General features: G+C 45.1%; 1 protein-coding gene across 3 annotated transcripts in view; it reads right to left on the bottom strand.

Annotated features, from left to right (window-relative positions):
* The window catches only part of LOC146966816 (enhancer of polycomb homolog 1-like), a 31,273-nt gene continuing 19,928 nt past the window's right edge, over positions 1-11,345 (bottom strand). For 2 of the 3 annotated variants that reach the window (XM_085763089.1, XM_085763088.1), the window contains 5 exons: positions 10,183-10,607; positions 5,459-5,592; positions 4,932-5,067; positions 3,132-3,543; positions 1-1,721 (listed from right to left, as the gene is read on the bottom strand). In XM_085763089.1, coding sequence (XP_085619215.1) covers positions 1,649-1,721; positions 3,132-3,543; positions 4,932-5,067; positions 5,459-5,592; positions 10,183-10,607 — 1,180 coding nt within the window. In that variant the 3' untranslated portion in view covers positions 1-1,648. Of the gene's footprint in view, positions 1,722-3,131; positions 3,544-4,341; positions 4,568-4,931; positions 5,068-5,458; positions 5,593-10,182; positions 10,608-11,345 lie in introns of those variants that run through there. The other variant, XM_085763090.1, reaches the window with a different exon arrangement.

Below are 11,345 nucleotides of genomic sequence, written 5' to 3'. Positions count from 1 at the left end.
TTCACATTTAATGCCCTGGGCTTTATTGTCTTATTTTAGTGAGAGATCTGTCACATTTTTTTTTAGTCTTTTCAGCCTCCAGGTGGGACAAGTAAACCTCAAGGATATATCCTGCCATTGGACTGGGCATTCAGATTCTGACAAAGACGAGAAGCACTACTAAGTAATGCTGCCTTTGTGCCTAACTCTTCACAGAAGAGAGAACATTAAATTCCCCAAAGGAAGGCACCCAATACTTGTGGTTTTTGGCCTTGCAGCCGTCTGGAGATTCTTTTTTCAAAGAAAAAAAAAGAACAAAGAAAAAAAAAAAAGGAGAAGCGAGGGGAGAAAAACGGTTGTTTTTTCTCACGACCCCTCCGTCCCCTCGTTAGCATTTTTTTTTGTTATTAAAAACTGGAATGATGAAACACGTACAGCGATTACTGCCCATTCACCTCCCTTATTATCACCTATGCATGAACAAGTAACAAATTAACAAAAGAATGAAGTCTTTCAATAAACGAAAAGCTTACAATCAAGTTTACCACAAGAAGAAAAAAAATTATACAAAAATAACTCAGTTTTTGTTTTACAAAAATGTTTGTGGGATAAAAACAAATATAAAGGGGGACTCCGCTTGCATGAAAATGAAGGACAACCCCTTTGAAAACAAAATACAAAAGCAGCATCAGGATATTTATCAAAACCATGAACTAAAAAAAAAAAGAAAAAGAAAAAAAGAATGTCACAAAAAAATAGTGCTTTAATCAGAAGCTGCAGGGGCTTCTGGGAAGAGACTTCATCCCTGTTTTGTTACTTGTGTTTGGGACAATGCTGATGGACGCTCCCAGGAAGAGAGAGGAGTCCCCTCTCTTCAGGGGAGGCGCAGTCACCCGCCACCACACCACCACCTCCTCCTCCTCTTCATCCTCCTCCTCCTCCTGGCCTCCCTGGTCTGTATGTATGTCACCATTGATTTTCACACCGTCGACAGAGAGAAGCACAGGGACCCAAAATAAATGTGATGGGGGGGGCGGGGGTGTGTGGAGGGGGACCTGCTTTGTGTTCACAATATACAAAAATACCCAGGAGTCCGTAGCTACCTAACATTTACTACAGCACATGAACCAACAAAGGTACAGTGTACAAATAAAAAAACAAAACAAACCAAAAAACAAAAAAAACTGTAAACACAGCACAATAAATAGATAAAAACAGCAGGCTCCGCACCATGCACATGATGTGATAAAACTCTTCTCTATACAACTCCCACATCTCTCACACTCGCCACAAGTTACTTGGCTTTACTTTTTTTTTCCTTTAAGTTTGACTCCCAAGTGCAAAACATCACAAATGGACAGTTCTGTATTCAAGTAATATATACAAGGGGGATATTACAAATATGTAGTTACTGTACAGATACTAATTTTGCCATATTTCATAATTTACAGATGTCAATCTTTTTACTTTTTTAACGGTAACAAAAGAAACAAAACAAAAACAACAAAAAAAGAAAAGGGTTAAAAAGTATGAGAGATGAGAATTGCAAGCGAGCGGCTGCGGCCTCTCGTCGTCCTGTCAGTCTGCGTCAGAGTCCTGCCGTCCCTTTTGCATTCCCGATGCTACGATGCACAGCACCTAGAAGAGCGGACCCCTCGCTGCTCCGCTACTACGTCACCTCCATGGCCACTGTGTTGTCTGCTATACTGTTCAGTGCTGGCTTGTCTTCGTCGTGATTATCCCTGCAGGAAATGGGAGAGATTAAGGCTTTGCGTTACCTTTCACGTTTTATCTCCTGTGTGGCCCGCTTGTTTTTTTTTTGTTGTTGAAATTAAATCTTTGGCTGTCCCAGATCTCGGGCTGACAGAGGAGCTCCCGACGTCACCGCTATTTCAGCTTTTTCTTTCCGGCTGATTTATGTGGATTCTCGGTTTTGCATTATCTCTGGCAGACGCTGTGTTGGCAGTATTTGGATGTGTTTGTGCCAGGTCCAGCTGAATACTTGGAGCTGGGATTTTTTATTATTAATGCAAAGGCTTTGCTGTTGACCGTGCAAACACATTTTTACATAAAACATAATCTCAGACTGCTGCAACAATAGTGAGGAACGCATACTAAATACTGAAACTCTTTTCTTCTGGGCATGAAGACGTATATTCTTGTTTTTCCTCAGTTAATGTGCATTTCTGTCATGTCTGAATCACAGAGGTGTTGTCAAAGACACCGTCATAAGGAATCAAACTCCTGTCTGAACGCCCACACCTGTGGAGGCTTCAAGTATGTGCAGCCTCAGTTCAGACGTCAGCTAATTAACACCTGTGGTTAAATGTCTGTAAATTCCACATCAGTGTAAAGAACAAACAAATGTCTGTTCTTTAGTCGTGTTTCACCTGAGAAATCTTAGAGGATGACGACTGGAAACTCTGTGAACTATAACATGTTATATATTGAGTCTCACAGGAGCCTTAAAGGGATAGTTCGACATTTTGGCAAATTCGCCTATTGCCATAATTCCTATAGTCACAGGAACAGGTTCAGTACCTTTAATTATCGGTGCATGTTGTTTTGAGATCCATGGGGAAGAGACACAAGCTGCTCAGTGAACACAATGGAGGTGAATGGTACAGGACCCTGTCCCTCATCAAACTCATCAAATACACAATCCAACAACTCCAAAACGTCACAAAAAGTTGTGACCTGCACATTCACCGCGCTATGAGATAATCATGTATAATTATGAGACAGAGTTATTTTCAAGGCAAATGCATAGCCAGAACTACATTCCAGACATGGCCGCTGGGCGTAATGATTTCAAAAGTGCAAGTAATTCTGAGTATTTGCTTCATGTGTCGTTACATAATTATTTCATAGCGTGGTGAATGTGCAGGTCACAACTTGTCCACCAGAGTGTTTTGGAGTTGTTGGATTGTGTATCTGATGAGTTTGATGAGGGACAGGGGACCTGTACCATTCACCTCCATTGTGTTTACCGAGCAGCTTGCGCCTCTGCCCCGCCGATCTCAAAACAACATGCACCGATTATCAAAGGTAATGAACCTACTCCTTTGGCTATAGGGATTATGACAATAGGTGAATTTGCCAAAATGTTGAACTATCCCTTTAATGCTAAGCTAATGGACGTGGAGTCTCACCTTGAGCCCATGTCCATGGGTGATGCGCCGGAGACTTTGGGCATCTGCAGGTTGGTGGTGGCGGACAGCTTTAAGGCAGAGGGTGGCACGTTGCCGAGGGTCCGGGGGATGTGGCGTCCGGCCAGGCTGCCGGCCGACGGCACGCTCAGACAGATGTTGTTCCCGATGAGGACCTGAGTGGTGGCGGGGGTGGCGTTGGCGGCGCTGCATCCCAGGAGCCCCAGCGCCGCTGCCGCGTGGGCGCCGGGCGCCGAGGGGAGGGAGGTGGGGACGGCGTTGGCGGGCGTGGGCACCACCGAGTTGGAGGAGGGCTGGAGGAAGGTGGGGGCCGCGGAGGTGGTAGTGTGTGTCGACTGGTTGGTCTGGTGAAGGGCTGCAGTTGTGCTGGAGAGGTGCAGGCCTTTGAAAACACCTGTTGGGGCGGAGGAGAGCTCTCAGACAAAAGCGGCGACCGTCTGAACGCAGTCACGCTAATGCAATCTAATACAACAGTGCTGCAATAAGCCGCTCTCTCTGCCACACTCACAAAGTTCAGTTTTTGTTGACATTTAGATGTTGATGCAACTCTGTGGTAACTGCTGAGGCTGATGCTGCTTTAATGGACTCTTTTATATTGTTAAGTGTTTTCAGTGTTTTTTCCACCCTGGTTTATACACAAGGGGGCAGAGTGAAGTGGCTGCTGGTTGTGGGTCTGCAGCCGCTTCAGACGTGTTGGGGCAGCGTGGTGGTGGTGGTGACTGGGTCCTTTCTGTGTGTTTTGACGGACATGGTTCCAATTCCAGCTCCGCTCCTGAGTCTCAGAGCCACGGTGCTTTCTGGTGAAGCAGCTCATGTTCAGTTGAAGCAGAGCCAAAGTGGGCGTATGTTACTCTGCGTAACTCAGGAGGACGTTAACACAACAGTGGCAACATTTTTGCTTTTGCCTCTGTAATCCTCCTTCAGTTTTTGAAGTTTACTCATTATTTGGTCTGGCATTGAGTGAATCCAGCCTTGACCATCTCTTCCCCGAGTTCAAAGATAAGAAGTACTTTATAACTCCCTGAAGGGAAATGCATACAACTTGTTCTTTGTTGTGCTGCATTCTAGCTTTTCTCAAAATCCTGTATTTGCCCAAATCGCTGCCTAAAGCAGACCACGGCAAATTATTTCTCTCCAGGCTGTCAGTCGCTGCCTCCTCCTCCTCCTCCTGCTGCTCCTCCTCGCAGCCTACGCCCACTGATGATGTTACAGTTCGCAGGGAAGAACCAACTACTTTCTGGTTTCCTTGAGAACCAACTGTTCAGGTTCCAAACCTGTTAGTTTTTTGGGTCTGAACGCGCCGGCCGGTTCAAAATTGGGTTGGGGAACCGGAACCAGCACGGAGCCCTGCCGGTGTGAAAGCCCTATCTGTGTGTTCTCCCAGTGCCTGTAGGTTCTCTCCTTGCTCCTTCTTCCTCCTACACAGTCCAAACACATGTGCACTAGGTTAATAGCTGACAGCCTGGAGTGATGAATATGAGAGTGTGAGGTTGTTTGTCTTGAGGCCTGTGTGTGTCGGCTGTGACTGGCTCAATAGATGAATGTTCATTAAGAGTAATGCTTCACTCAAACATAAAACAAGCTTTCCCCTCTGTCATTTCCCAACCGTTCTGGCTTGTGTTTCCTAGAAGAAGCAACATGTTGGCCCCAGACTCAGCTGTGAGCTGGTATTTTATTTCTTAGATTTATACGTTTGGAGGATTCTTCAATGTTTTAACAGGCAAAAGTATCCAGAAGAGGTTTAATTGAATAAAATAGGTCAGTAACACAACGGATGCTCACCTGCACTTGCCATGACCCCGTTGACTCCGCTCACCAGCTCCTCTTTGGACTTGAAGGCCAGCAGCTGGTCCGTGGTGACGAGGGCCGAGGCAGCGAACTGGGCGCTGGCCTGGTCCAACGTCTTGGACACGATCGCCTGTTTGACAGAGAGAGGGAGACAGAGAGAGAACCATGTGGGTCAGCGCCAAAGACCGGATCGCTCTGTTAGGTTGTAATCTAACTGCTGAGCTCAGCGTTTCTCCTGGCAAACAGGAACCGAGCCAGTGGCATTAATACTGCTCGTGGGAATGAGGATGTCTCCCTGTTTCCTGAGGACGGCTGAACTGACCTTCAACTGTAAAATTATTTCCATATTGGGAGAACTCTGGCTCATTTGCCTCTATCTGGGACTGGGACGGGCGGAGACAACGACCACGTGGGTTCAGCAGATGTGGGTGAAGTGGACACAGATCTGATTCTGACCTTTTCTCCTCGTCTCATACTCTGCTTTGTTGTGCTTTGGTAGCTGCGCGTGCGTACGTACTGACCTGTGTGTTGGTGGTGGTGGTGGTGGTTGTTGCGGGGTTGTTGGCTTGTTGCTGCTGTTGGCTCTGCTCCAGCTGCTGCTTCTGCATGAGGGCCAGCTGCTCCTGGTGCTGCTGGTACTGCTCCGCTGTGAACACTGTGGACAGGAAGGACGAGACGCACCGGTTCAGTGGCACAGGGATGCAAACGGGTCAGGACCAAAAAAGAGAGGAATTTCCCGGTGGTGGTGGGGGGGGGGGTGCTCACCATTAACAAATAAGTACATTACAATATCACGGAAAGGTCAATTTCCAGTAGTTTAACCCCAACCAAGTATTGAGTGCATATAGATGGACATAGTTTTCAGAAGGCCAACATTTCTATATTAAAAATGCTTTAAAAAAAATTCCTTTGCAATATTTCCATTTTGGAGATACTGATTTTTAGGTCTTCACTGAATGTTAGTCATAATTATTACTATTAAAATAAACTGAATAAATAAAGACATGGGATATTTCATTCAGTGTGTAATGGACATATAGGCCTATATAATGTGTTAGTTTCACTTTTTGAATTTAACAAGTTCTACATCGCGGAGGCGACGTCTTTCCACTCAGGGCTTCCTTCACCTCTGAAACGGGGCAGAGCTCCGTGGGAAACATCTGCCTGACACAGCAACGTAGGGAACCGTGCATGTCCGCGGCCACAGCTCCACGGACATGCACGGCAGAAAAAAAACGGCGTCGCCGTCGCACCGACTGCACGCGGATACGCGCCGCTTTAATGAGCGCGCATGTCGCACGTCTACATACGAGGTCGGCTGTTATCAGTATAATCAGAGGCAACCATGAATGAGTTCGCCTGAGTTTCACGTGATTGTCACTGTCAGCCTGTTAGAAAAACATTTTACTGACCCCTGCTGAGACCCCCCCCAAAAAACAAAAACTCTTTGGATCTGAACGATTCACACAAGTCACCTAATTGGTCATGAAAAAAGCGAGTTTCGCTTTTCGGTGCGCTGTTTGCATCCCTGGTGGCAGGATCTGGGAAAGTTGGACGCGTGTCCATATTTTTGAGACATAACAACCGACTCAGAAACCAACCCCGTCAGAGCAGACTTGCTAACGGCCTGGACCAGAATCTGTCCTGTACCGGAGCCGACTATATCCATTCACATCCTTCCTTTCACACCAAAATAAAGGTTGTGTGTCCATGTCGTCTTTACGCAATGATGTGCAACCTTGAGGAGCATCAGTCCTTTAAAAGCTAAAAGAACTATGACAAACGGCATTCACCATCAATATCATCCAGAAGGCTTTCATTGGAAATAACAAGTCACTGTCCGTCCTCACAAAGCCAGTGTCCCAGAGAGAAACAACAGCACTATGGTCTGGTAGGAGGTGTGGGCGACGTGCTGCTGCACAGTTTGAAGTACAGCAAATGAAAGTCCAGTTTGAATGTTTATCAAACACACAGCCACACACACACACACAGCAGATTATTCTCCTGAGGCCTGACTGTACAGCTTTCACTTATAGTAGCACAAAGGTAGGTGTTGAACCTGTGGCCTGAGCTTCAACACACTGAGGCTGGGACACTGTGTTTATCTCACACTTGATATTTTCATGATGTTCAGGTGTGGATATGATAGTATTGTACTCAATATGACACATGCAAAGGATAAAGCTGAACCATACACCATACAATGGTTCTCAGAGTGGGGTCCAGGGACCCCCAGGGGTCCTTGAGAGGATTCAAGGGGGTCCCCAACTTTTTCTTGATATTTAAGCACTTTTTTCTAGAAATGTTTAAACATTTTTGGAGATATTGTACCCCTTTTTTCTCTACAATTAAAAAAAAATGTACACCATGGCCCTAATTTGAACGTGAATTGACTAAAAAAGTAACGTTCTTCAGTCTCAAAACTAAGATTTGTGTATTTCTGGTGTTTGCTTCAAAATTTTATCCAATGGGGGTCGGTGGTCTAATGTGTCAATTTAGGGGTACTTGATGTAAAAAAGTTTGAGAACCACTGCCTTAAGAGACACACAAGTTTCACCAGTCATTTCGCAAAAACAACACAAATTAGTTTTATTTCACCCTCTGGCTCTGTCTAAGAAGCGTGCAAACATAATCAGCAAATTGCCAATATTTAAGACTTCAACACATTAATTAGATAAATAAGTCATTTGTAATCAAATACTGTGAGATGAATAGAATCACAGCAGAGCCACAGGTGGTGCTCTGGCTCTGGAGCACTGAGCTCACCTCAGATGAACTGGGGCCACACAATATGCAAAAATCTTAACTTCAATTCAAATTTGTGGTGTAATTTGTGTTGGGTTCATTTACATCTAGAGACTGATTTGTAGGCAGGGGGGATCTTTGTTACACTGCAGCTCTTATGGTGCACAACAATACACAATGACACTGATGTATTTAATAGAACATTTGCACTTGTCCCTATTGCGATTTCAATTAATTATATTTTGATGAAGTGTGCAGCTCTACTGTGAACCTGAAGCTTCCAGCCAGCAGTTAACAGTCAGCTCAAAGTTAAACTGTTCATTTTAACCACAATCATTTACTCGCAGGAAACACAAACACAAACAGCTTTTCAGTTCACGCACTGTTGCAAGATTTCTGCCCATGTCACAACTGAGCGCTCACAGAGTTCATCGCCGAATAACCAAACACCTGGAGCAAAAATGTTAACATCTGGACAGTGGGATGTCAGGGACTGTAGCTGGGTATCGAACCCAAGTGTTGTAGCTGTAGTTAAACTGTGTCCGTTGAGCAGGATCTTAAAAGCTGCCACGTGCAGAGCGCTGGCACTCGCACTTCTGCACAGACATATTGCTGTATCATCATTCTACACTGTTTTTTTGTTTGGCTTTTAAACTAAAGTCGATGAAGTTATGATGCAAAAAACAAAGTCCTTGTATAGATAATGTGTTCATATTAAATAAAAGCGTCCAAACAAAGCTACGCCTCCATGCAGTGGGTATACTATACATATTATTTTCCATTTCAGCCTCATTTCACTTTAATTACTGACAAAAACCCCAGAGCGGAAAATATTTATCATTTTTCCTAATAAAAGCCATCAATCACAGGCCTGCACAAATAACTGTTCCATTCCACACACACTCTTTTCAAATCACATATCTTCAGCTGGCCACATTTCTGTAGCCACTCTTTAAGTGGTGCCAGTCTTGAATTGTCAGTGTTTACCATCACAGTCTTGACACAACAGTTAGTTACCAGAGGCAGTTTCATTGTAAACTTGTGCAAGTATCAACACATGATGAAGTTTACACCAAAACTTCTATCCCATGTAATGCCTCCTTCCTTCACCAGCCCTCTCTGCTCTCCAGCCACCGGCCCAGACTCACCCCGGCACATCTCATCAATCTATTTATACAGCACCATTGCTAATTGACTCCCCCACGCCAGAGGGGAGCGGGAATTAATTTATTATAATACGGAACGAGGGTCTGAAAGCAGAAAGTTCATGTGATTTAGCGGCGGTACGGGAGCCCCGGGCTGCAGCGGAGCCATCTACCTTGGAGGCAGCTCATCAAAAAGTGTTACACAAGAGCAGCAGCAAGCCGCGACCAAACACAGCTGAGCCGCCTTTCAAAGCCAAACTTTCTTTTTGCCCCCACCTCCACATGCACAAAATCATTAAAACAACAGCACCTCACATAATTTTATGCATGGAAAAATTTTCAATTACATCCGCTCCCCATGCACACCGAAAAAAGGCAATTCTCCAATTTGTCTTTTTGTTCTTAGTCCTCTTTCTAATGAGAGATAAAGAGCTGGAGTCTGATGAGGGGAGCTTCTAATGGTCAGTGCAAACTGCCCTTCCTGTCAGGACCTCTGCCTTCAACTTCAGGCTGCAATGATTTATCCATTATGTTCTATGTGTCAGTCTCTGAACAGAAAAGAATGCAAATCAGTTGATTCATGTATTAATTGGAATGTGACATTTATATCTTAGACTTAAATTACCTACTGAGCCAAAAACCTTCAAATCTACTTACACATCCTTCTATAAAGACTCTCAATCGTCTTTCGCATAAATCTTTACTACATTTCTATTTCTTTAATGCTACACAGTATTTATACACTAGGGAAGTGAGTGTTGCAATGAGCAACAACAGGTTGCAGACTACCAGCATTAAACAGACAATATAAAATCCAGTATGTCAAAACGGCAGAAAGTGAAAAAGATGTGTGTTAAGTTTGAGTTGCCATTAAAACTGATCTAACCTGGTCATACAGTAAATTAATGACAGCAACAGATTCAAGAGCAGCGCAGGGAGCCTGAAGAGTTCTCACGAAAAGTCTCCAGTTCCTAGAAGACGAGTGTTGACACCTGATAACAACACTTTCAAAATGAGCTGGAGGAAAAACAGTTCCCATTCTCAGGCTGAATTCAGCACCTTCTTTAATTACAGCAGAGAGCACACAAAGGACCACTGGGCTTTGCTAAATTTACTCCCAGAAATTACAGCCAGAAACACTAACCTTGTGGAACGACAGTTTATCAAAGCTGTATTAAATGAGTTCGTTGTGATGCCAAGAATATTTTACATACGATGCAATAAGGCAATAAAACGACCCCTTCCACTGAGTTCAGACCAATGAAAATATTTAGCCGAACAAATTCTTACATGCACGGTGCCAAGGATGCAAAGGAAAACACAGAGCAGCGTGGAGGAGGAAACCACTGACTCACCGTGGACAGGGGTGGGGGCCGAGCCGGTGCGGTTCTGGGCGCTGGATCCTCCGGACAGGGTCCGGGTTAGTCCTGACGCTGTCCGGTTACAATCCCTAAATCCTCTGCGAGACAAGTCCCCGCCACCCAAGGGGTGATGGGATAGCGTCCGTGGTCTGAAGTGCCTCCAGCGGCAAGATTTAATGTTCAAAAGAATCCGGCTGAGGTCCATAGGTGTTGGCGATGACGACGACGACAGGGGCGATGACGAGGCGGGGAGGTGGGAGGAGCTGGTCGGGTCCGAGGTATTGGTTTCTGAGGTACTGGCGTTACAGTTGCGGAGCGGAGAGCTTGGAAGTGGCGAGGCGAGCGGTTCGGGCTCCGGGTCCGAGTCCAGGCTCTGACAGATGTTGTCGAGATCCGTGTGCGCTCTGTCCAACAAGGCCCTGCAACGCAAACCAAGAACAACCACAGTGATTCCACATGTTGTCTGAGGCCTGATGAAATCACAAAACACACTGGAGCAATTATCAGCGCATTACAACATCTACATCCTTTGGTTATGACTGCACTGTTGCACAAGTGTGTCTAATTCTTGCATACAAGTAATTATAATGTCCAATGGGCCAGTACCAAATATAGCGCAGAAAACAGGGCAAAAACATGCAGTACTAGCATGAGAGCAGAGCAGAACACTTATATAATGGGACATAAGTTCACCACACGACCACATGAGGCTGAGAGGAGAGATGACATTGCTGTTTTTTTTTTTTTGTTATTCCACAGCCTTAACATTAGTGGGGCAACTTTTTTTTTTAGTTTGGCCTGAGGCTGCTGCCAGTGGAAAAGGCCATGCTGTTACTTACATCACAACTGTACGGTGGCATTTTTAGACATGCGACTAGAAATTGTGTGGCGCTGGCTGAAATGTCAGGGAACCACGGTGGCCGTCTCGACTCGAGGATAACGCTTGTGTGTGTCTGTATTGAATTTCATAAGAAATCCTTGTTGAGACATTTAACTCTGGAGCCAAGTGTTGGAAAGAACAACAAATCACACGACCCACACTTTGCAGTCCCTACAGGCGCTGCTAGTGTAGCTAAACAAACACACTAAGCTCCCAGGTTTTCTCACACGATCCGGTGTCGCTATCATACGCACACATCACGTTGGAAGAGGCATTT

Source organism: Trachurus japonicus, chromosome 20 (assembly GCF_045865225.1).
Source record: "Trachurus japonicus isolate A0001 chromosome 20, Traja_1.0".
NCBI lineage: Eukaryota > Metazoa > Chordata > Actinopteri > Carangiformes > Carangidae > Trachurus > Trachurus japonicus.
This window is presented reverse-complemented; position numbering and strand designations above follow the sequence as displayed.